The sequence below is a fragment of the Oncorhynchus mykiss genome, chromosome 19 (genome assembly GCF_057628025.1).
Source record: "Oncorhynchus mykiss isolate SJ-2025 chromosome 19, ASM5762802v1, whole genome shotgun sequence".
NCBI classification, from domain to species: Eukaryota; Metazoa; Chordata; class Actinopteri; order Salmoniformes; family Salmonidae; genus Oncorhynchus; species Oncorhynchus mykiss.
In genome coordinates, this window is record NC_143040.1 from 51,769,984 (window position 1) to 51,796,702 (window position 26,719).

The 26,719-nt window shown below is 42.5% G+C and overlaps 1 protein-coding gene across 3 annotated transcripts in view; it reads left to right on the forward strand.

The window, feature by feature from the left end:
- Window positions 1-21: 21 nt before the first annotated feature.
- The window catches only part of ttll5 (tubulin tyrosine ligase-like family, member 5), a 96,231-nt gene continuing 69,533 nt past the window's right edge, over window positions 22-26,719 (forward strand). For 2 of the 3 annotated variants that reach the window (XM_021574390.3, XM_021574392.3), the window contains exons 1-14: window positions 22-514; window positions 975-1,128; window positions 3,012-3,118; window positions 3,241-3,323; window positions 5,493-5,599; window positions 5,897-6,027; window positions 6,154-6,236; window positions 10,313-10,382; window positions 10,489-10,573; window positions 11,795-11,896; window positions 12,144-12,235; window positions 12,571-12,678; window positions 23,601-23,682; window positions 24,246-24,307. In XM_021574390.3, the coding sequence (XP_021430065.3) occupies window positions 1,073-1,128; window positions 3,012-3,118; window positions 3,241-3,323; window positions 5,493-5,599; window positions 5,897-6,027; window positions 6,154-6,236; window positions 10,313-10,382; window positions 10,489-10,573; window positions 11,795-11,896; window positions 12,144-12,235; window positions 12,571-12,678; window positions 23,601-23,682; window positions 24,246-24,307 (1,168 nt within the window). In that variant the 5' untranslated portion in view covers window positions 22-514; window positions 975-1,072. The remainder of the gene's footprint in view (window positions 515-974; window positions 1,129-3,011; window positions 3,119-3,240; window positions 3,324-5,492; window positions 5,600-5,896; window positions 6,028-6,153; window positions 6,237-10,312; window positions 10,383-10,488; window positions 10,574-11,794; window positions 11,897-12,143; window positions 12,236-12,570; window positions 12,679-23,600; window positions 23,683-24,245; window positions 24,308-26,719) is intronic. The other variant, XM_090211337.1, reaches the window with a different exon arrangement.

Sequence of the window (26,719 nt, forward strand, 5' to 3'; positions counted from 1 at the left end):
ATTACAACACAAACCACAGTTGCGACTGTGGGCGCTCTCCTGGTGCTCCCGGCCACAGGAGACGAAGTGGCGACGATTTACATTCCTACTATAAAAATTAAAACACCAAAAATCTATTATATTACTTTATCAATTGTTTTAATACTATGCTAGACAATGTAATTAGTCTTGAATATTCCAAAGTATTCCCTGTGTGACATTCTCTGACCAAATGCCCCGATTCAGTAGTACATTGCAGGCATTGGAATGCCCAAGTCCGTTTTTATCCCTCAATAAAAACATTGGAATTTTTACTTTACGATGCATATTTGGAATTATAGAAATTCATCACAAATTGGAAGTTGTGCGGCCAAATACGTCACGTGCTTGAGGACAGTGCGCATGCTCTCGCCATTGGTTGCCAGTCAGTTGTTGTAGTTACAAATAGGCTAGCTACAGGAAGACTTTTTATGATGGCTAGCTAGCTAACTGTGGTTCTTCGAATACATAAGTTTATCCTATGCTGAAGATTTGGGTATGTTTATATGGTAGTTTTACGACTGTCATGATTTATAAACTAAATGTTAGCTTGCTCTCTCAATGAAACATATAGTTTGTATTACAAACCACAGTAAAGCTAGGTAGCTAACGTGCCAACCTTATTACCTAATTTAGCTATCTAGCTAACGTTAGCTAAGTAGCTAACCAATCTCAGATGTTGCAGAAAGTTCCTAGCTGGCTGGTATCATGAGCTAGTAATAACTATGTAACATAGCTAGCTTTAGCTGTAATAGCAACAAACAACATATTTTACATTGTTAGGGCTAGGTGTTTGACGGTCTATGATTCAGCTTGTTTCTGGGCAGTGCTAATATGGCCTCATAATATTAATTTATGCATGGTTATTATTGATATATAAGTTAACTCAATTCCAGACAGCAGTGTATTCTTCAGTATGAAAATGCTGTGTTTTAACTGGACTGATATTTCAACAGTAGACGGTGAGAGCTGGAAATGCCCACCTTCATAACCCCAGATACCTGACTCAAAGCAGATTTCGTCAGGAGGTACTTCCCCCTTCACTGTGGTGGAAATGCCAACTGTGATCCGGGATAAAGAGGATTCAGAGTCCTCAGAGGACGAGCAAGAGTAAGTGGCTGTGCTGATTAAGTGTTTCTAATGGTTTTGTTACATTTCCTTCTAGTTGTAAAAAGCAACATTAGTGTGCTAAGTAACACAGAAAAATACACAGATCAATGTTTAAACTCATTGCCACCACTGAGATCCTATTCAATTCAAATAGTTCTAGTATGTAATTCCATGCAACAATAATAAACACTGTAAGAACAGATCCCTGTATGATCTAAATATACTGTATAAAGTGTCAATATGTGGTTAAACTTAGTTAACTAGAGCTTACCATGCAATCTAAATTAAGCCTGGCTTATTTGGTGTCTATAAATGTGATAAATTTTGCACTTAAATAGCCTGGCACCTCAAGTATGTCCTTAAATAGAACATGTACTACCACAGCAGAAGAGGCCAAGAAGTTCACGGTCTTGTCTTCATCTAGTCCTGAATTCAAATTTCATTAGGCTACTAAACTCTTTGGCAACTAATTAATCTGCAAATGCACCTTAGATCATTCTCATACATGGTCATCAGAGACTAAAATGTATTATTTATGTAAGGTGTCTTGAGTGCCCGACAAATCTCCCTCAAGACATGCAATAGGCCTACATAATTAGGCACTGCTTGCTTAATATTGGACTGAGTTTGACACCTATGACTTGAGCCTATATTAGGTAGATACTGGGTTATTACTGGTGGTGATGCTGCAGGGCACTAGCCTAACAATTACATCTCATTAAAGCTCACTATCCTAGTGGCAGTTATCTCTGACATGTCTAAATACCTGAGCCAGGAGCAGGTATTGTTTACTACCGCACCCAACCTTATCTAGAATGGTCAAGTATGATAGTTCTTCTCCAGCAGCATGCCATCTTAAGTGTGGATTTACATTAGTAAAATATGTGTAGTAATATTTATCGCTCTTCAACATCACATTTGCAACTTTTCTGTTTACACTATCCTTACTTTATCCTTGGATGTAGTAAATCATATTGCACACAATGTTGCCCACTTGATTAATGCAACGATTCAGAAATGTGTGGATATTTCTAAATACTTTTTACTGTAAAAAGGAAGCAGAACCTACATGAAGTTCTCTGAATTCCTTGGAGGAGACTGAGCATACGGTTGTTGTAAAGCTCCTGTGATGTAGACAAATCAATGTGTAACCCAGTCTTATACACAGGCATAATAACAACATCCTACAGGTTTTGGCTAACAGACCAAAAATACTGTCTACTGGTATTAAGTTAATTTTTGCAGGGACATGTGTTGTGGGGCAGCAATTTTCGTTACACTATAGCACTCAGTGGCGTAGATGTGCCTCACACTATCTCCGGTGGTAGTGGGAGAAATGTCTCTCAGAGATTTGAATCTAGATCCGACTCTTTACACTACAAAAATATATTTCCTGGGACTAGTATGTGTTGTGTAAAGAGGCCCTTATCTCCACAATGGTCACTGATAGAACCAGACACAGCCAACCAATCAGATATTTTCAGTGCAATGTTACCAGAGTGTTTGTTACTTGACAGGTTTGTTATTGTTCAGTATCCATGAGACTGTGTGGCTCGACCACTCTCTGCTCCGCTAATGTAAACACCTTGTCAGATTGCGTTCCACCACCCTAAGGGTAGCATCATCAGGACTCTAAACTCAACATAATGAGACATTAAAGACATGTTGGAAAGGGTTTACAGCTTTAGGCTAATGGTATGCCGTGTTTTAGATACTCTTCCCTCTCATTTAGGTTCTTGTTTTATTGGACTTTATATGGGTATTTTGTCACCCATATGTTATTTTTTGAGCTTAAAGTATAAACTCTACTCTTGAGTAGCTTGACCCTGCATGACCCTCTCAATGTAAGAATACTTTATTGATCTGTTTTTCTGTCTCATCAGGGACCATCCTTGCATTGCCTGGAGTGGCCTCAGTAGGAAGATCCCAGTCCTGGTGTTCTTTGCTGAAGCCATCGTCTCTAAAGATGGAAACATCCGTTCTGTTGGAGGTACGATGTCCATAAGAAACATTCTGAAGATATGAGAGTATATAATTCTGTTGAATTCATATCCTGGCCCAATCCTTTAATTTCTGTTGAATGATAATGTTATGTTCATATTCTGTCTTTAGAACGGTATAACCTGGCCTTCAAGATTGTGCGCACGGAGAGCCGGCTGGTTCGTGGCTTACTGACCACTCATGGATTCCATGAGGTATTACAAGAAATCTCATTCTGATTCACTTGCACATACAGTACCAGTCAAAAGTTTGAACACACCTACATTTTTATTTATTTTGACTATTTTTTTACATCAAAGTTTTACACAAATCAAATATATTTTATATTCTTCAAAGTAGCCATCCTTTGCCTTGATGAGAGCTTTGCACACTCTTGGCATTCTCTCATCCATCTTCATCTGGAATGCTTTTCCAACAGTCTTGAAGTAGTTCCCACATATGCTGAGCACTTGTTGGCTGCTTTTCCTTCACTCTGCGGTCCAACTTATCCCAAACCACCTCAATTTGGTTGAGGTCGGGTGATTGTGGAAGCCAGGTCATCTGATGCAGCACTCCATCACTCGCCTTCTTGGTCAAATAGCCCTTACGCAGCCTGGAGGTGTGTTGGGTCATTGTCCTGTTGAAAAACAAATGATAGTCCCACAAAGCGCAGACCAGATGGGATGGTGTTTCGCTGCAGAATGCTGTGATAGCCATGCTGGTTAAGTGTGCCTTGAATTCAAAATAAATCAGACAGTGTCACCAGCAAAACACCCCCACATCATCACACCTCCTACTCCATGCTTCACGGTGGGAACCACACATGCGGAGATCATCAGTTCACCTCCTCTGCGTCTCACAAAGACACGTCAGTTGGAACCAACATCCGACCAAAGGACAGATTACCACCGGTCTAATGTCCATTGCTCGTGTTTCATGGACCAAGCAAGTCTCTTCTTATTGGTGTCCGTGGTTTCTTTGCAGTAATTTGACCATGAAGGCTTGATTTACACAGTCTCCACTCAACAGTTGATGTTGAGATGTGTCTGTTACTTGAACTCTGTAAAGCATTTGTTTTGGGCTGCAATTTCTGAAGCTGGTAACTCTAATGACCTTATCCTCTGCAGCAGAGCTATCTCTGGGTCTTCCATTCCTGTGGCGGTCCTCATGCGAGCCAGTTTCATCAAAGCGCTGGATGGTTTTTGTGACTGCACTTGAAGAAACTTTCAGAGTTCTTGACATTTTCCGAATCGACCTTAAAGTATTGATGGACTGTCGTTTCTCTTTGCTTATTTGAGCTGTTCTTGCTGTAAAATGGACTTGTTCTTTTACCAAATAGGGCTATCTTCTGTATATCACCCCTACCTTTTCACAACACAACTGATTGGCTCAAAGGAAAAAAAAATCCACTATTTAACTTTTAACAAGGCACACCTGTTAATTGAAATGCATTCCAGGTGTCTACCTGAAGCTGGTCAAGTGTGTGCAAAGCTGTCATCAAGGCAAAGGGTGGCTACTTTGAAAAATCTCAAATATAAAATATATTTTGATTAGTTGAACACTTTTGGTTACTACATGATTCCATATGTGTTATTTAATTCGTTTTTATGTCTTTTCTATTATTCTACAATGTAGAAAATAGTAAAAATAAAGAAAAACCCTTGAATGAGTTGGTGTGTCCAAACTTTTGACTGGTACTGTATGTTCCTCTCTGTCATGTGTTGTAAGGGGATAGGTCTGTTTTTTCCTGACTGACAGTCTGTCAAAGCCTGGAAATGCACGCACGGACAAAGTATAGTGTTGATCCTGTTTCACAAGAGCACACTCCCCATTATTGCTTCATCCAAGCACTTACTATTAATTCATATTTTTTTGTTCACTTCAATGCCACTTGACTCCCACTAAACCCATCATCAAAGGCATGCTAGTGTCTGCCACATCATCCCAGAGCCAAAGTTTAATAACCCTCTCTTGCAAACATCTGGCTTTCTCATAGCAGTTAGTGCTGGCCCATGTCAAACCTGCCTCTTCACAAAGAAGCGCAGAAGGGTATGAATAAAACAAAACAGATATAAATGACTATGATTGTGATTAAAATAGCTGGTGAGCTGGCTTCCCTTTGAGATGATTTGAAGGTAGAGATTAGTGGCTGAGTATCGGATCTAAGCCTCAGATCCATCTTTATCAAGCCGTCAGATGTGATGCATATCAAACAGGAACTGTGGTATTCAACAGGCTATATTTTTCCTGTTATGATGTCCTTTAATTTTCTTAACGATTTCCCCTGCCTTTGCGTATTGTTTGGTCTTACTGTGAGTACTGCCTCTGAATAGTCTGAAGTACATAACTGAGATCTGAGCTTGACTGGAAGGACTGTTTTTTAGATCCATCCAAACAGTAATGACTTCAACCTCATGTGGACGGGGTCTCACCTCAAGCCTTACCTCCTACGCAGCCTTCAAGACTTCCAGAAGGTCAACCACTTTCCCAGGTACGACTGTGTCCAACTGTACACAGAGTGGAGTCACTTTGGCCTGCTGCAGTTCCTGATGTAAAAATTCACACTGCTTCTTTGTTTAAGCCCCTTCAATTCGACCTTGTGTTTATTGGCTTTCACAGGAAAACATTTTGTTTGTTTGCCTTTCTAAAACATGAAATTAATCAAACTGTCAGGCAGAGTAGTCTTGTGGCCATTGTGTTTGTACAAGCTCTTATTTCTATCAGCATCCAAGCAGTAGAGAACTCAAGCATTTCGAGCTGAAAGGTCAATGGCCTTGTTCATTTCCAGGTCATATGAACTGACGCGCAAAGATCGGCTGTATAAAAACATCCAGCGGATGCAGCAGTCTCACGGCTTTAAAAACTTCCACATCGTCCCTCAGACCTTTGTGCTTCCCTCAGAGTACCAGGAGTTCTGTAGTAAGTCCTGCTTGTCTGTTAACATCTATTGACTCTCATTACTGTAAACACAATAAGCCACCATGTTTCTGCGCTAGTCTTTCTCACAGCACGCCACTCTTCCCCGTCTTCTCTGCCTCATCCCAGGTTCTTTCGTCAAGGACCAGGGCCCCTGGATCATTAAGCCAGTAGCATCTTCAAGAGGACGAGGGATCTACCTGGTCAGCAATGTAAGGGATACACCATAGGAAGAACAGTGCACTGTTAGTGTTACTTTTGGTCATTTAGTGTATAACACAGTATGTGGACACCTGCTCGTCGAACATCTCATTCCAAAATCATGGGCATTTATATGGAGTTGGTCCCCCCCCTTTGCTGCTATAACAGTCTCCACTCTTCTGGGAAGGCTTTCCACTAGATGTTGTAACATTGCTGCGGGGACTTGCTTCCATTCAGCCACGAGCATTAGTGAGGTTGGCACGGATGTTGGGCGATTAGGTCTGGCTTGCAGTCGGCGTTCCAATTCATCCCAAAGGTGTTCGATGGGGTTGAAGTCAGGGCTCTGGCAAGGCCAGTCAAGTTCTTCCATACTGATCTCGTCAAACCATTTCTGTATGGACCTCGCTTTGTACACGGGGGCATTCTCATGCTGAAACCGGAAAGGGCCTTCCCCAAACTGTTGCCACAAAGTTGGAAGCACAGAATTGTCTAGAATGTTATTTTATGCTGTAGCGTTAAGATTTACATTCACTAAATCTAAGGGGCCTAGCCCTAACCATGAAAAACAGCCCCAGACCATTATTCCTCCTCCACCAAACCTTACACTTGGCATTATGCATTGGGGCATGTTGTGTTCTCCTGGCATCTGCCAATCCCAGACTGCCAGATGGTGACGCGTGATTCATCACTCCAGAGAACGCGTTTTCACTGAGTCCAATGGTGGCGAGCTTTACACCACTCCAGCCGACGCTTGGCATTGTGCATGGTGATCTTATTCTTGTGTGCGACTGCTCGGCCATGGAAACCAATTTCATGAAGCTCCCGACGAACAGTTCTTGTGCGGACGTTGCTTCCAGAATGCATTTTGGAACTCGGTAGTGAGTGGTGCAACTGAGTACAGACAATTTTTATGTGCTCATGCACTCTGCGGTTCCGTTCTGTGAGCTGGTGTGGCCTAGCACTTCCTGGCTAAGCCCTTGTTGCTCCTAGACGTTTCCACTTCACAAGAACAGCACTCATGGTCGACTGGGGCAGCTCTATCAGGGCAGAAATTTGACAAACTGACTTTTTGGAAAGGTGGCATCCTATGATGGTGCCACGTAAAGTCACTGAGCTCTTCAGTAAGGCCATTCTACTGTCAATGTTTGTCTATGGAGATTGCATGACTGTGTGCTCTATTTTATACACCGGTCAGCAATGGGTGTGGCTGAAGGGGTGTCTACATGCTTTTGTGTATATACAGTGCCTTCAGAATGTATTCAGACCCCTTGACTTTTTCCATATTTCGTTACTTTACAGCCTCTAAAATTGATTAAATAGTTTTTTCTCCCCTTATCAATCTACACACTGTATCCCATAATGTCAAAGCAAAAACATGTTTTTAGAAATGTTTGCTAATTTATTAAAACTAAAAATGGAAATATAATTTACATTTTGTTACATTACTGCCTTCTTTTACATTTTGTTACTTTACTGCCTTCTAAAATTGATTAAATCATTTCCCCCCCTCCTCAATCTACAAACAATACCCCATAATAACAATGCAAAAACTGTTTTATTTTAGCAAATTAATAAAAAATGTAAAAACATATCAAATTTACATAAGTATTCAGACCCTTTACTCAGTACTTTGTTGAAGCAAAGTGATTACAGCATCAAGTCTTTCTTTGGGATGATGCTTACAAGCTTGGCACCCCTGTATTTGGGGAGTTTTTCCCATTATTCTTTGCAGATCCTTTCAAGCTCCGTCAGGTTGGATGGGGAGCATCGCTGTACAGCTATTTTCAGGTCTCTCCAGAGGTATTCATTCAAGTCCGGGCTCTGGCTGGGACACTCAAGGACATTCAGAGACTTGTCTCCCAGTCCCTGCTGCTGAAAAACATCCCCCACAGTATGATGTTGCCCCCACCATGCTTCACCTTAGGGATGGTGCCAGGTTTCCTCTAGATGTGAAGCTTGGCATTCAGGCCAAAGAGTTCAATCTTGGTTTCATCAGACCAGAGAATCTTGTTTCTCATGGTCTGAGAGTCATTCGGTGCCTTTTGGCAAACTCCAAGCGGGCTGTCATGTGCCTTTTTGTTGAGGAGTGTCTTCTGTCTAGCCAGTCTACCACAAAGGCCTGATTGGTGGAGTGCTGCAGAGATGGTTGTCTTTCTGGAAGGTTCTCCCATCTCCACAGAGGAACTCTAGAGCTCTGTCAGAATGACCATCAGGTTCTTGGTCACCTCCCTGACCAAGGCCCTTCTCCCCCGATTGCTCAGTTTGGCTGGGTGGCCCACTCTAGGAAGAGTCTTGGTGGTTCCAGACATCTTCCATTAAAGAATGGAGGCCACTGTGTTCTTGGGGACCTTCAATGCAGAAATATTTTGGTACCCTTCCCCAGATCTGTGCCACGACACAATCCTGTCTTGGAGCTTTACAGACAATTCCTTGTACCTCATGGCTTGGTTTTTGCTCTGACATGCACTGTCAACTGTGAGACCTTATAGACAGGTGTGTGCCTTTCCAAATCATGTCCAATCAATTGAATTTACCACAGGTGGACTCCAATCAAGTTGTAGTAACATCTCAAGGATGATCAAGGGAAACAGGAGCTCAATTTCGAGTCTGATAGGAAAGGGTCTGAATACCTATGTAATTAAGGTATTTCTGTTTTTTATTTTTAATAGATTTGCAAAAAAATGTATGAACCACTTTGTCATTATGGGGTATTGTGTGTAGAATGTGGAGGATTTTTTATTTATTTAATACATATTAGAATAAGGCTGTAACGTATTTTTTTTTAGAAAAAGTAAAGGGTTCTCAATTAGTGTCCAAATGCACTGTAAAGTGTAGATACACTCACCTTAAGGCTACATGGGGATACTAGCCTGAGGGATCTCAGGTTGTAAATGAAACAATATGGCAGTTACTTGCGGGAGGGGGTGGATTCTGTTGAAAAATTAAGTATAAAACAATGTGTGTCATAGACATTAAGCACTGTTGAGTAAATCACACACTTCAAGGCTTTGGAAGAGCTCCAGAAGGTTCTCTGACTTGGACAACCTATAAACATGCTTTTTCTTCTGGGGTATTTTTATGAAACAGTGGAAAGAATGTCAGGGTGATATTTAGAAAGAAGGATGTTCATTTTGGGGGTTTTCTCTGAACTGTAGCCAGCCCGACGGTTAGTAGCTCTCCACCTCCCTCACCCCTCCCTGGCTTCACCACCTGCAACACATTTCAGACTCATAAATGACCCCACTCCTCTGATAGACTGCTGTAGAGGATGGGTTTTCTCTTTGAATGGCCAATTTCATGTGTCTGACTTGATCATACTGGACCTGGTGCATTATACAGTGCGCTCCAAAAGTATTGGAACAGTGACAAATGTTTTTGTTTTGGTTCTGTACTTTGGCTCTGTACTCCTTAATGAATCGTGACCAATGATGAGTGAGAAAGTTACAGCCGCATAAATATCATACCCCCCCCCCCCCCCCCAAAATGCTAGCCTCCTCTGTTGTGTTGGTGAGCGGTTAGCATGTCTTGGGGTTATGATGTTTGTTCATCTGTGTCTAACTTTCTCTCCCATCATTATTCACGATTCATTCAGAACTATCAGCAGTCATGGTAGCATGTTTAGTGTTTAGAAACATATTATATTCTTATTTACAATAAAACTGACTCCAAAACGACACAATACATTATTTACCATTCATTTCTATTGGGCACAAAATAATCTGAAACGCAACCAAAAAAAAGAGCAATGCTTCCAACAAGCTGGATGTAATCATTGCGTGCTAGGAATATGGGACAAAATACTTTACTTTTGACTACTTTAATACACAAGTGAATTTGTCCCTATACCTTTGGTCCACTAAAATGGGGGGGGGGGGGGGAGACTATGTACAAAGTGCTGTAATTTCTAAACGGTTCACCCTGTATGGATGGAAATACCCTCATTAAAGCTGACAGTCTGCACTTTAACCTCCCATAGTCATGGTATAATTTCAATGTGTCACTGTCAAATGCTTTTGGAGCTCACTGTATGTGTAATCTAATGATTGATGTGTTATTTAGCCTAACGTATGATCCTTATCCTACAAAGCCTACCCAGATTCCAATGGATGAGAACATCTTAGTTTCTCGATACATCAATAACCCATTACTGATTGACGGTGAGTTTTTCCCCTTCAAGTGTTGTCAAATCAGTTACTTATGCAGATGAAGACAGTAGTTAGAAAAGCAGTCATTTTGTATGTATGTTTAATACATTTTTTGCAGACTTCAAGTTTGATGTGCGGTTGTATGTGCTGGTGACATCATATGATCCACTCACTATCTATCTCTATGAGGAGGGCCTGGCCAGGTGAGCTGTGTACTAGATCTTTACTTTGTGTTATGCAAACAATGTCCAGTTACATTTGAATCATTTAGCAGAAGCTCTCATCCAGGAACATTTAGGGTTAAAAGCGTTGCTCAAGGGCACATCGACATATTTTTCACCTAGTCGGCTTGAGGATTCGAAACGGCAACCTTTTGGTTACTGGCCCAACGCCCTTAACTGCTAGGCTACCTGCCACCAATGATTATATATGGGATATCTAATCTCCATTAGCTAGGTCATTGAAGTGTGTATTGGGTCAAAAGTGTCCATGTTGGATAGTGGCTTTGGAATTATTTCCTGTCCTCATGAAAGTAGTGAAGAAAAGTATCAACTGTAGTTAGGAAGTTACCACGCAATGACCAGTAGAGGGTGGTCTAAACGTTTCTATCTGCCACTGATGAGTAGTACGGTTTGGTGGGGCTTTCAAACAAAGCTCTCCATTGTCTCCATGGTCCAATGAGATAATCAAATGCTCTTTGCTCAGACTTGGACCCTGATAAGCAGGGAGACAGATCTCTGTTTGAAATTGTTTTACAGAATTATTAAACATGAATGATATTGTGCTGTAATTATCTTATGAGTCTCAGATGTAAATCTGCAGTGACAGACTTAAAATGAGTGTCCCACAGCCGCAATGCTATTTGCAACATTTAGTTATTTTCTTATTATCATATTAGATCAACAATTTTCCTGTGTCTTTACCTGGAGCCTGCAGTAATACTGTATTTATTCATTCATCATTAAGATCGTCTGGGCTCATGTGGGGTTGGGGGCAGCGATGGGTGGATGATGCATACTGATTGTCTCATCTCGGCTAGGCTTGATGGATGTGCTGCAATGCGTGAGGCAATCAAACACAAACGCACAGGGCTGTTTAGCGCAGACTGTGCTTGATTATTAATGGAGGGCAATTAATCCTGGCTGAATTGCGAATACCACTTTAATCTTTGACATTCCATTTGGTTTGACTAGATTCGGGTACTCGCTGTATGCCAAGGAATTCTCAATATTCCACATGTGGTGTCAATCCTCTTTAATACATAGTACAGTATGGAGAACATATCTCCTTTACTAATAGACCCTCTAATGCTGTCAAAGGTCAATCATATGAATTGCTGTAAGTAATGTATAGTAACTTTTTGTGCATCCTCTGTAAGTTGTGTTATTGGAAATTGTTTAATTGAACCAAAACTCTGCCTACAGGTTTGCCACCGTGAAGTATGACTGTGGCACAAAGAGCATCAAGAACCAGTTCATGCATCTCACCAACTACAGCGTGAACAAGAAGAGCAGCGACTATGTCAGGTAACCTGGGATCTGCAGGGAACAATCACTTCTATTCTCCTTCAGGAATCTCTAAGTTAATATGTAGCTTATTGACGGTGCATAGAATTGGGAAAACAGCAAATCATACACGTTTTGGTTTTTGAATGGTATTTTCAGATGGTAGATAGATTCCCACTTTGGTTTTCTAATGACTATCTTTTCAACATTGTAGCATGAACTGTTTTGGAAAAAGCCAGACCATTATATTTATTTTCTTCCTTTTCAGTTGTGATGACCCTGAAGTGGAGGATTATGGGAACAAATGGAGCATGAGTGCAATGCTGCGGTATTTGAAGCAGGAGGGAAAAGACACCACATGTGAGTAGTCTGAACTATTCACTCTCCTTTGAACCTCCTCCCCTCCACCCTCTCCTGGCTCAGAATGTCCATGCTATTGTCCATGCACAGTCAAAGAAATGTTACTGTAGTTGAACCGGATTTAGTCTTACACCCAGATCCCCACCCTTCTCTGTCAAAATGCTCAGTAGGGCAGAATCTACACGTCAACCTGTAACCACAGATTGTGTTAAAGATGTTGAGATATTCTAGCCAATTTGTGTCCAGTGTAAAGTTCTTTAGGGTCCTGTGTGTAAAGTAGACTAGGCAGGTCTCAGACTGAGTGTCACCCTGCTCTCTGTTTCTGTGTTTTCCAGTGCTGATGAGTCAGGTGGAGGACCTGGTGATTAAGGCTGTGTTGAGCGCTGAGCTGCAGATAGCCACTGCCTGCAAGATGTTTGTGCCCCACAGGAACAACTGCTTCGGTAAGATTGTCTGCCACACTCTTGCCTTGTTGATGCTCGATCTTTGAATATGTAGTATTCCATACCCTTTCATTTTCTCCTTCATTTCTTCGGTGCAGACTACAGACATTCCCAAATCCGTCCTGCTCTCTGACAGTCCGGATGGTTTTGGAGTCAGCTTGTTGACCGAAGCAGGAATTTGTTTCCTTTTTTCTGTTGCCATTCAGGTCTGTCTGATTTAGGGTGACTGTTTTCTTGGCTGCTCCTGTGTAGCACCAGGCTCGCGTGAACTCCATTTTGGAGCCATTACTGATGTTAGTGTTGGCACTAATTGTCTTCCCTCTCTCGCTGGCGTTCTCTTGGAGACCTGGGGTTTGACTGCAGCCAGGTCTGCTGAGCATCCTCTGCCTTCTGTCTCCTTTTCGTTCTTGCACGCTGTCTCTCTCTCTGTCTCCCGTTCTCTTCCTGTTCTTGTCTGTAACTCTGTCTCTCTTTGCTTTGTGCTCTCACTGGTTAGAAAAGTAGAGAGCCCTGGCTGCACTTTTGACAAGCCACTGTAGACATAATAGACCCTGACTTGTGATTGTTTGGGCTGTAGGGGCTGTGTACCAGGGCAAAAAGCATGTTATCTAAGCATCGCTTGTGTAGAGATAATATCTGTGCCCCGATCGGCAGGCATCACCACAGGGCACCACAGGCAGACGGGCCCAGGGTGTGAAATGTTCAGATGAAGGTGTTTGTGGGATGAGGTGGGGCCAGGGCGGCATGCCTTAATCCTGCCTTCGTACTTGCCTGATGGAAATGAGTCATTTTAGGGAAAGATGACAGTAGAGTGAGAGAACAGGACATGAATGGATGTTGACACACCAATGAACTTACACACAACCTTGTGAGCATACACACGCACACACACACACTGTACACAGGCAAGTAGGCCCATCTATTTTGTTCTATACACAAAGCCAGTTGACTAATAAACATGCCCATTACCCTTTGTGATATCAGTTTACCGTCTAATGTGGTGTAATTTTGTTGTCTTCAGATCGCCTCAAGCTAGTTAATTATAAAATTAAGTGTCTGCTGGAGACAATTTCCAAAGGAAGACAGTGACAACTCTAGTCCTGACAATTTCAGAGGATCACCCTCGTCCTGCTACCTCTGTTCTCATCCTCCTCTCAAGGTGGGCCTGTTGCTTTTTAAATATGTGACTGAGTGTCTGTGGAGACATGTACTGTATGAGCCAGTATAAAACATGAGTGCTGGGAGGCCAGGCCTGCCTCTGCTTCAGGGAGTCCAGTATCACTGTGTGCTTTATCTTCTCTCGTAAATAATTTCAACCCAAACCACAGCTCTCTCAGCTCCTGTCGACGTCCTTCTCCTCTCTCTGCCTTCCTCTCCTCCTCCCACAATCTCCCAAACATGAATTCAATGTTAATTCATGCTCTGAAATGATCCAGCAATGTTGCCATGCACCAATTAGAAGGAAAACATTAGTAGGCTGTGATGTATCCGTTTAAATAATTGTGGATAATGAGGGCGGTGTATGCGTCCCTAAAATAGGGCCTATTGTTCGGAGTTAACATGCAATCTCTGCCACTTCTGGACCACAGCCACACATGGCCATAAAGCGGGTTGTAATCTTAATTTGCAGCAAACTATTCCAAGCCTTTTTACTGTCTTTAATACAATGTTTATTGTTTTCAAATGGGATTTGCGCTTTTTGCACAATTTGCTCTGCCTATCTTTACGAGCCTACTGTAACAAAATCCTTTAATACTCTGTCTCAGATGTGGGAAAGAGTAAAAACAACCATTTTTTTCCCCTTCTAACTTGCCTTGGTGAGTTGTGTGTTGGGGAGGATGCCACCCATGCTGCTCTCTTTACCACTATGCCTTATGATTAATGGATAGACTTTTTACTGAGAGATGCTGATTAAGACATGTTTTGACTGAGATCTGATCTAGCCAAGCCAAAGGCTTATTTTGTTCAACACAAAACATTCCACCAACTGCTCATGTAGTCCACAGAACATCTCTCATATTACATAGTGTGGAATCAGCAATAGTTTATAAACAACTTTTAGTCCTACATTTGTCCGTAAATCAAACACTTTACTGTCCCAAAAATAGGGATTTTACGATGAGGATGATATATGGTTATTATGAAATTCTTTGCAAATCACTGGATTTAGCCTATGTTTTGAGCTGCTCATTTCTATCATAGTGCTTTTTTGTGTTACCCATGGAGATACAGCAGTTTTTATTTTATTGCATTCAGGGCGTCTTTGTGCCTTTGGCATCAAACTTGTTGCTCCTCTCTGTTTCTCTGGATTTACAATGTCAACTTAAGTGATTTATTTGAAAATGCTGCAATAATCCAATTTGTGATAAGTAACAATGAAACCCACTTCAAGAAGATGCTTTATGTTGTTGTTGTTATTGTGGGGCCCATGAACTGCATGGCCGGGGTGGGGAGATCATTGTTCTGGCGCTGTCTCTTGTGATGGAGTTTCCAACTGCGCCCATCCAATAGTAAAAAACACTCTTCTTGATCTTCGCATCACTTCTTCTTCATTTATTTATTTCCCTCCCTCGTTTAATGGGTGTTGTGGATGTTCTCCTCTCTCGCTGTGTTATGTCTGTTGTGGTTTCTCTGTGGCTGCGTTAACGGCACTCCCAGGCAGCGGTCGAGCAACAGAACAAACGCGTCTCGGCGCGAGCGGCTGCCGGCTCCAGGGGCTCATGGGGCAGCAGCAGCGTCTGCTCCTAATTGGGGGAAAATGCGCGGCACATGGAGTCTGCTTGTCGGGGGCTGGCGAAGTGGAGAGGCTTTCTTTGTTTTCTCTCTTTCTTCCGTTGTTGTGGTACCACTGAGGCACTCCGGGCTCAAACAATTTATTCCCCTTCTCTGTTCCTTGATACTTGTTTTATGGTGCTCTCTCTCTCTCTCTCTCTCTCTCTCTCTCTCTCTCTCTCTCTCTCTCTCTCTCTCTCTCTCTCTCTCTCTGTGTGTGTCAGTGAATGGAAAAGAAAATCCCTGCATTCTGCTTAGCAACTACTGTTTGGCTTTTAGTGTCCAATCCTTACCCAAAGACAGATTGGTTCTGCTACTAATGTTAAAGGCCTTGGCTAAGGACTGCATCGTCACATTTTGGATCAATTCCACTTTAACACGAGTTTAGCAAGCCCCTTGACCCCTAGCAATGACATGATGAATGACTTTGCTCAAATTTAAAAAGAATATGGATGAGTTGGAAATCATTTAGATCTTTCGTACGTGTCATATTTAGGGGCGGCAGGTAGCCTAGTGGTTAGAGCATTGGGCCAGTAATCGAAAGGTTGCTGGATCATATCCCCGAGCTGACAAGGTTCTGTCGTTCTGCCCCTGAACAAAACAGTTCACTGAACAAAACTGTTCCCCAATAGGCCGTCATTGTAAATAAGAGTTTGTTCTTCACCTTTATTTAACTAGGCAAGTCAGTTAAATAAATATTTTACAAGCGAAGATAAATTAGCCGACTCTTGAAGAAGTTAGAATCTCAGAGACTTTGGAAGTCTCATGCTGCCATTTACTATTGTCAGAAAACCATGAAGAAGAGGATAATAAGTAAATATACAAACAACGAATGACTGATTTGTTTATTATAAAACTTGACTTGCACTGTAATATCACTCCTTTGCCAACAACTGTGTGAACATAACATAGCATGGTTCTCTGTATTAACACTGATGTTGACCTCTAACACTAGAATAAACAACTTGCGCTACGACCACTTTGAAAACAACAACCTCTGGCCTCTTCTCAAAACTGACTTTTCTTTTGAAGAGCCATTAAGCAGATTTTTCCCTGTCATTACGGCCAGAGCTTTGCCCAGTGCCCTGTAAAAGACTGTCTTTTCTCTGGGGGCAGTGGGCTAAGCTGATGGACTCCCCCCAGGCAGAGCAGTGTGAGGGAGTGGTGGTGAGAAGGGCTTCCACAGGGCTCCTAGCCCCGTCGCGCTGTTGTGAAATGGCTGTTTTATAACCGTGAAGGAAGGAGAGCGAGGGTGGGAGAGAATGGATGAGTTTGTACACAGGGAACTCCCTGACCACTCAGTAAAAGGCCTTTTATTGTGTCGCTCTCTGCCAAGCTGACGATGGAGTGGAATATATATATGTGTCTGAGTCGCCAGGTCCCTCGCACTTGGAAAATACTTCCCTAATTTTCCAAACTTAGCTCGGTTGGAGTTCAGGGTCTATCAATAATTTGCTCCGTCATAATCATTTGCTTCTCTTCAGCTAGGCCTAGAGGGGGACCTTTTGGGACTGAGGTGTGGTTTAAACTGAGATCACCATGTAGGCTAATTTTGTGGTACAATATTGACTGAGCAACACCAGCCCAATGTGGAAGAAGGATTTTATAGTGTGTGTGTATATAATGGCATGAACATTTTATAGTGTGTATATAATGGCCTCCTGACCAATTATGCTATTTTGTTTGTTTGTGCTGATCTTAATTTTTTTTGTACATAATGTTTCCGCCATTGTTTTCTATGACAGAAAAGAGCTTCTGGACATCAAAACAGCGGTCACTAACCTCGATTTGGATGAAGAATTCAGGACAGGGCCTCCCAGGTGGCGCAGTGGTTAAGGGCTGTGCCACCAGAGACTCTGGGTTCGCGCCCAGGCTCTGTCGCAACCGGCCGCGACCGGGAGGTCCGTGGGGCGACGCACAATTGGCCTAGTGTCGTCCGGGTTAGGGAGGGCTTGGCCGGTAGGGATATCCTTGTCTCATCACGCACCAGTGACTCCTGTGGCGGGCCGGGTGCAGTGCACGCTAACCAAGGTCACCAGGTGCACGGTGTTTCCTCCGACACATTGGTGCGGCTGGCTTCCGTGTTGGATGCTGTGTTAAGAAGCAGTGCGGCTTGGTTGGGTTGTGTATCGGAGGACGCATGACTTTCGGCCTTCATCTCTCCTGAGCCCTTATGGGAGTTGTAGCGGTGAGACAAGATAGTAGCTACTAACAATTGGATACCATGAAATTGGGGAGAAAAAGGGGGTAAAAATTTAATAAAAAAAAATAATTCAGGACACAAAGCTCACCCGGACCAGGCCCTAATCCTTGACACTCGTAAGAGGAAAATACAACGATGTAGAGGCCGATGTGGGGGCACCCTGATGAAACTACGGCGGCGAGTGAATATACCACCTCTACCCTTTTGTTCTATTGGTGAATGTACAATCACTGGAGAACAAACTGGACAAGCTCTGTTCGAGACTATCATATCAACGGGTCCTGAAGAACTGTAATGTCCTATGCTTCACGGAGTCCTGGATGAATGAGAGCATGGTTAATATAAATCTAACTTCTATGCAACGACAGAACGGCAGCGTCTCGTAAACTCAAGGGCGGGGGTGTGTGTGTCTTTTAACAACTGGTGCACAATCTCTAATATTAAGGAAGTCTCCAAGGTTCTACTCACCTGAATTAGAGTACCTCATGATAAGCTGTTAACCATGCTTTTTACCAAGAGTTAATCTATATTTTTCGTAGCTGTATATTTATCACCACAAACCTATGCTGGTAGTAAGATCGCACTCAACCAGCTATATAGGGCCATAAGCCAATAAGAAAATGCTCATCCAGAGGCTGCACTCCTAGTGGCCAGTGATTTTAATGCAGGAAAATTCAAATCTGTTTTTATCTAATTTCTACCAGCATGTCACCTGTGCAACTAGAGGGGAAAAAAAGAACTCAAGACCACCTTTACTCCACTCACAGAGATGTGTACAAAGCTCTCCCTCTCCCTCCATTTGGCAAATCTGACCATAACCCTATCCTCATAATTCCTGCTTACAAGCAGAAACAGGAAGTACCATTTAAAACGCTTAATTCGGAAGTGGCCCGATGAAACAGATGCTAACCCACAGGACTGCTTCGCTAGCACAGACGGGAATATGTTCCGTGATTCATCCGATGGCATCGGAGTTTACCACATCAGTCCCCGGCTTCATTAATAAGTGCATCGACGACGTAGTCCCCACAGTTACCGTACGTACTGTACATATCCCAACCAGAAGTCATGGATTATAGGCACCATCCGCGCTGCACTAAAGGCTAGAGCTGCTGCTTTCAAGGAGCGGGATACTAACCCGGACGCTTTTAAGAAATCCCGCTATGCCCTCCGACGAACCATCAAACAGGCAAAGCATCAATACAGGACTAAGATTGAATCCTACTACACCGGCTCTGATGCTCGTCGAATGTGGCAGGGCTTGAAAAGTATTACAGACTACAAAGGGAAACACAGCCGAGAGCTTCCCAATGACACGAGCCTACCAGACGAGCTAAATTACTTCTATGCTCGCTTCGAGGCAAGCAACACTGAATCACTCGTGAGAGCATGAGCTGTTCCGGACAACTGTCTGTTATATGTTTCAAGCAGACCTCCATTGTCCCTGTGCCCAAGAACACCAAGGTAACCTGTCTAAATGACCATAGATAGCACTCACATCTGTAGCCATGAAATGCATTGAAAGTCACGGCTCACATCAAGACCATCATCCCAGACACCCTGGACCCACTCCAGTTTGCATACCGCCCCAACAGATCAACAGATCCACAGACTATGCAAATTCTATTCCACCCCACACTGCCCTTTCCTGTTTGGACAAAATGAACACCTACATTAGAATGCGGTTCATTGACTACATCTCAGTGTTCAACACCATAGAGCCCTCAGCTCATTACTAAGCTAAGGTCCTTGGGACTGAACACCTCCCTCTGCAACTGGTGCAGCGCACGACTCCAACACCACCATTAAGTTTGCTGATGACACAACGGTGGTAAACCTGATCACTGTTGATGATGAGACGGCCTATAGGGAGGAGGTCAAAGACCTGGCAGTGTGGTGCCAAGACAACCTCTCCCTCGTCTTCAGTAAGACAATGGAGCTGATCGTCGATGCCAGGAAACGGAGGGCCGAGCATGCCCCCATTCACATCGACGGTGCTGTAGTGGAGCAGGTCGAGAGCTTCAAGGTCCTCGGTGTCCATATCATTAAGGATTTATCATGGTCCAAACACCAACATGGTCGTGAAGCGGGCACGACAACGCCTCTTCCCCCTCATGAGGCTGAAAAGATTTGTCATGGGTCCTCAGATCCTCAAAGTTCTTCAGCTGCACCATCGAGAGAATCTTGACTGGCTGCATCACCGCTTGGTATGTCAACTGCTTGGCATCCAACCGCAAGGCGCTACAGAGGGTAGTGCGTGTGGCCCAGTACATCACTGGTGTCGAAAGTACAAGGTGTCGAAAGTGTTCCGCAGGGATGCTTGCCCATATTGCCTCAAATGCTTCCCACAGTTGTCAATTTGGCTGGATGTCCTTTGCGTGGTGGACCATTCTTGATACACATAGGAAACCATTTAGTGTGAAAAATCCAGCAGCATTGCAGTTCTTTACACAAACCGGTGCGCCTGGCACCTACTACCATATCCCGTTCAAAGGCACATAAGTCTTTTGTCTTGCCTATTCACTCTCAGTGGCACACGCAAACTTACACACGCACACACAATCCATGTCTCAAGGCTTAAAAATCCTTCTTTAACCTGTCTCCTCCCCTTCATCTACATTGATTTTCAAGTGGATTAAACAAGTGACATTCATATGTAATCATAGCTTTCACTTGGTCAGTCTGTCATTGTAATGTTTTGTATATGCAGTGTACTTCCACTGATACCCCAACACACAGACACATACGCCCACACGCACGAACATGCATACTGACGCCATACACTTTCACACTCCCCACATACGCTGCTGCTAGTCACTTTACCTCTACCTACACTACCAGTCAAAACAGCTAATTTGTGGAATTTCTTTCCTTATTGCATTTGAGCCAATCAGTTGTGTTGTGACAAGGTACAGTTGGGGTGGTATACAGGAGGCCCTATCTGGTAAAAGTCCATATTATGGCAAGAACAGCTGAATTAAGCAAAGAGAAACGACAGTCCATCACTACTTTAAGACATGAAGGTTAGTCATTCCGGACATCCAAACATCAACTGTTCAGAGGAGACTGCGTGAATCAGGCCTTCATGGTCGAATTGCTGCAAAGAAACCACAACTAAAGGACACCAAAATAAAGAAGAGACTTGCTTGGGCCAAGAAACACAAGTAATGAACATTAGACCAGTGGAAATCTGTCCTTTAGCCTGAGTCCAATTTTGCGATTTTTGTTCCAACCGCCGTGTCTTTGTGAGATGCAGAGTAGGTGAACGGATGATCTCCGCATGTGGTTCCCACCGTGAAGCATGGAGTAGGAGGTGTGATGGTGTCGGGGTGCTTTGCTGGTGACACCGTCTGTGATTTATTTTGAATTCAAGGCACACTTAACCAGCATGGCTACCTCAGCATTCTTCAGTGATATACCATCCCATCTGGTTTGCACTTAGTGGGATTATGAATTGTTGTTCAACAGGACAATGACCCAACACACCTCCAGGCTGTGTAAGGGCTATTTGACCAATGAGAGTGGTTGAGTGCTGCATCAGATGACCTGGCTTCCACAATCACCCAACCTCAACCCAATTGAGATGGTTTGGACCACAGAGTGAAGGAAAAGCAGCATATGTGGGAACTCCTTCAAGATGTTTGGAAAAGCATTCCTCATGAAGCTGGTTGAGAGAATGCCTAGAGTGTGCAATGCTGTCATCAAGGCAAAGGGTGACTCTAAGAATCTAAAACATATTTAGATTTGCTTAACACTTTTTGGGTTAATACATGATTCCATATGTGTTATTTCATAGTGTTGATGTTTTCACTAGTATTCAACAATGTAGAAAATAGTTAAAATTAACAACAACCCTTGAATGAGTAGGCGTCCAAACTTTTGACTGGTACTGTATATGTACAGTACATAGCTTGTACCCCTATTCATCGCCTTGGTACTGGTACTCCCTTTATATAGCAATGTTATGTTCTACTCCCTTTAAACAGTGCATTCGGAAAGTATTCGTACCCCTTTACTTTTTCCACATTTTGTTACGTTACAGCCTTCTTCTAAAACTGATTAAATCGTTTCCTCCCCTCAATCTACAGACAATACACCATAATGACAATGCAAAAACTGTTTTATTTGAGCAAATTAATAAAAAATAAAAAAACATCAAATTTACATAAGTATTCAGACCCTTTACTCAGTACTTTGTTGAAGCACCTTTGGCAGCGATTACAGCCTCGACTCTTCTTTGGTATGACGCTACAAGCTTGGCACACCTGTATTTGGGGCGTTTCTCCCATTCTCTGCAGATCCTCTCAAGCTCTGTCAGGTTGGATGGGGAGCATCGCTGCACAGCTATTTTCAGGTCTATCCAGAGATGTTCGATCGTGTTCAAGTCTGGGCTCTGGCTTGGCCACTCAAGGAAAATCAGAGACATGTCCCAAAACCACTACTGCGTTGTCTTGGCTGTGTGCTTAGCTGTCTTGGCTGTGTCATTGTCCTGATAGAAGGTGAACCCCAGTCCAAGGTCCTGAGCGCTCTGAAGCAGGTTTTCATCAAGGATCTCTGTACTTTGCTCCGTTCATCCTTCCCTCGATCCTGACTAGTCTCCCAGTCCCTGCCACTGAAAAACAGAGTTAGTCTCATAGCAAAGGGTCTGAATATTTATGTAAATAAGTTATTTCTGTTTTTTATTTGAGGTAATTGTGCCAAAATTTCTCAACCTGTTTTCACTTTGTGTGGATGAGGAAAATCATTTGTTTAATTCATTTAGAGTAAGATTGTAACGTAACAAAATGTGGAAAACGTCAAGGGGTCTGAATACTTCCCGAATGCTCTGTATAGCCATGTTTTTTTTATTTGTTATTCACTGTCACTTATTAAAATGTTTAATTAAATTGATCTTTAATTTTGCATTGTTGGAATAGAACCTGTAAGTAAGCGTGTGATGACAAATTATTTGATTTGAAAGCGGATTTGATGATGCGCAATTTATAGACTATATAACGATTTAAGATAATTAAATGTTTAAATGCTGAGCTCTTTATATCCCTAACAGCCTATTGTGTCGCACTCGCACATGCTTCAGTGTATTTCTTTATAGGCTTCAAATAATTGATATCATTTAGCCTAGGTAATTCATTTTCATTCCTTCTTAGGCTCACTGTCTGGCTCCTGACCTATTTAGAGTGTTTATATGCTGTTTAATATGACATGTAGCCTATTTGAAAATGTGTGCGGTTCTTACATTCACATTTTCATGTTTATTCAAATACTTTTCTTTCAAATCGTTTGGTTTCAATATTTCAAAAGCAAATGGTAGTCACAAAAATAGATGGGTGTTGGTTAAATTGTGATTTTAACGAATGGAGCGAATTTGGAGTATCAGTTTTTTTCTTTTAGCGGAGTGGTTGGAAAGGACATGAAGCACCGGAGCGGAGAACGGGATTTCCAACTGCTCTACTCCGCTCACATGCTCTGTTCTCATCTCAGCTCTTATGTAAGCAGCTCCGTGGAACTGAAATGTGAATATACTTAGCTAATGTAATGCAGCCAGCCATTCCTCAGTAGCAACATTCGTTTGATGTAGTTTCTCTCTCTGAGTGATTGGATATTTAATATCCATATAATCAGTAGCCCGAAAACCAGCTATGTTGTCAACTGCCAGTTTGTGGGAACCAAGATAAGAAGCTTGGAGTCTATTATGTTATATTGTGGCTTATTATTGTTTATAAGACAACAGGCTCTTCCATCACTAGGATCAGAAGGTTTACCTCCCCATGTGACCTGACCAGGAAAAATGCTAGTCCCTAGCCTATTACTTAGCCTAATATGTGGTTGGGAAAAGATTCCTATTCATTACAAATGGGGTCAGCGGAAGCCAGAATAGTGCCAAACTCTGCTGACCTCCCATGTCCTCTGGTAACTCCATTATTCATGTGTGTGTATTTATCTACAGAACTGTATGGCTTTGATGTGCTCATCGACTCCAACCTCAAACCATGGCTCCTGGAGGTCAACCTCTCTCCCTCCCTGGCCTGGTGAGTGACTGACTGCATGTCATCTCACGGTTCACAGGAACAAATATATGCTTATGCCAGATCTTCAATCTTTGACCTTACAGCAGTTGCTCTCTTAACATCATTCTGAGAGCATTACTCTGCTCTGAAAAAAAAACGTGTAAATTGCTAAAGGGACTTCAGGGTAACTCAAACAAGTGTTCTTCTTGTCCTTCTTTGAGATGAAACACACTTCTGTTTTCCTCCCATAAACCCTTAAACATCCTCTGGTGAGCTCTAGGAATAGACATGTTAATATAACACATAATGAAATGGCATGTTTGAGGATTTACACTTCGTTTGTTGATAAATACCCGGTGGCTAAATGTAAGCTTTTATCTTCTCATCCTCTTGAAATACATCTGAGCAGTTCTTTCCAGCCCAGTAAATTCTGTGAGTTGACTGTGATTGAGACGTTTGTGTCCTCTACAACTTTGGGATTGCACTTGTTTGTGAGGGCATATTGTGTTATTTTACTGTATGGACTTTGATGTCTTTCTAATGTCTTTTGTTCGTTTTTATATGATTTGAATCTTTCATTCCAGTGATGCTCCTCTGGATCTGAAGATAAAGGCCAGCATGATATCAGACATGTTTTCTATTGTGGGTGAGTCCTTCTCTCTCCCTCTCTTTCTGCACATAAAAAACAAGTGTTAATGCATGGGTTTTGGGGAGGGAGGAATGCCAAGGGTTTGGTCTGGCGACTACACCTGAATGAATGCTCTTGGCCAAAATGTTTCTGTTTAATTACATACCCACCTGTAGGGTTGGACGGTATCCAGATGTCCATACCTTCATACCGTGCCTGTGCCATCCTGGGGATATACGGAATTACCAGTAGTGCACACAAGGGGCGCTATATATATTTTTTTCAAACGTAAATCCCCTTAATAAAAAAAAGTTACTTATCAGAATGCTAACTAGTACTATGGAATCCTCATAATGGATACTAGGTAAATGCTAACGTGCAAATGCGAACATTTACTACTTAGATTGACAACCCAGCTCATAAAGTTATGTAAGTATACTGAACAAAAATATAAACGCAACATGCAACAATTTCAAAGATTTCACTGAGTTAAAGTTCATATGAGGAAATCAGTCAATTTAAGTACAGTAAATTCATTAGGCCCTAATCTATGGATTTCACATGACTGGGAAGACAGATATGCATCTGGACACAGATACTTTAAAATAAATGGTATTTCGTCATGGTATTTCTGTGCATTCAAATTACTAACAATAAAATGCAATTGTGTTCTTTGTAGCTTATGCCTGCCCATGCCATAACCCCACCGCCACCATGTTCACAACGTTGACATCAGCAAACCGCTCGCCCGCATGACGCCATACACGTGGTCTGCGGTTGAGGCCAGTTGGACGTACTGCCAAATTCTCTAAAAGGACATTGGATGTGGCATATGGCAGATAAATTATGTGGCAACTTCTCTGGTGGACATTCCTGCAGTCAGCATGTCAATTGCACACTCCCTCAACTTGAGACATCTGTGGCATTGTGTTGTGACAAAACTGCACATTTTAGAGTGGCCTTTAATTGTCCACTGCACAAGGTGCACCTGTGTAATGATCATGCTGTTTAATCAGCTTCTTGAGATGCCACACCTGTCAGGTGGCTGGATTATGATGGCAAAGGAGAAATGTTCACTAACAGGGATTTGTGCCCAACATTTTAGAGAAATACAGTGCCTTGCGAAAGTATTCGGCCCCCTTGAACTTTGCAACCTTTTGCCACATTTCAGGCTTCAAACATAAAGATATAAAACTGTATTTTTTTGTGAAGAATCAACAACAAGTGGGACACAATCATGAAGTGGAACGACATTTATTGGATATTTCAAACTTTTTTAACAAATCAAAAACTGAAAAATTGGGCGCGCAAAATTATTCAGCCCCTTTACTTTCAGTGCAGCAAACTCTCCAGAAGTTCAGTAAGGATCTCTGAATGATCCAATGTTGACCTAAATGACTAATGATGATAAATACAATCCACCTGTGTGTAATCAAGTCTCCGTATAAATGCACCTGCACTGTGATAGTCTCAGAGGTCCGTCAAAAGCGCAGAGAGCATCATGAAGAACAAGGAACACATCAGGCAGGTCCGAGATACTGTTGTGAAGAATTTTAAAGCCGGATTTGGATACAAAAAGATTTCCCAAGCTTTAAACATCCCAAGGAGCACTGTGCAAGCGATAATATTGAAATGGAAGGAGTATCAGACCACTGCAAATCTACCAAGACCTGGCCGTCCCTCTAAACTTTCAGCTCATACAAGGAGAAGACTGATCAGAGATGCAGCCAAGAGGCCCATGATCACTCTGGATGAACTGCAGAGATCTACAGCTGAGGTGGGAGACTCTGTCCATAGGACAACAATCAGTCGTATATTGCACAAATCTGGCCTTTATGGAAGAGTGGCACGAAGAAAGCCATTTCTTAAAGATATCCATAAAAAGTGTTGTTTAAAGTTTGCCACAAGCCACCTGGGAGACACACCAAACATGTGGAAGAAGGTGCTCTGGTCAGATGAAACCAAAATTGAACTTTTTGGCAACAATGCAAAACGTTATGTTTGGCGTAAAAGCAACACAGCTCATCACCCTGAACACACCATCCCCACTGTCAAACATGGTGGTGGCAGCATCATGGTTTGGGCCTGCTTTTCTTCAGCAGGGACAGGGAAGATGGTTAAAATTGATGGGAAGATGGATGGAGCCAAATACAGGACCATTCTGGAAGAAAACCTGATGGAGTCTGCAAAAGACCTGAGACTGGGACGGAGATTTGTCTTCCAACAAGACAATGATCCAAAACATAAAGCAAAATCTACAATGGAATGGTTCAAAAATAAACATATCCAGGTGTTAGAATGGCCAAGTCAAAGTCCAGACCTGAATCCAATCGAGAATCTGTGGAAAGAACTGAAAACTGCTGTTCACAAATGCTCTCCATCCAACCTCACTGAGCTCGAGCTGTTTTGCAAGGAGGAATGGGAAAAAAT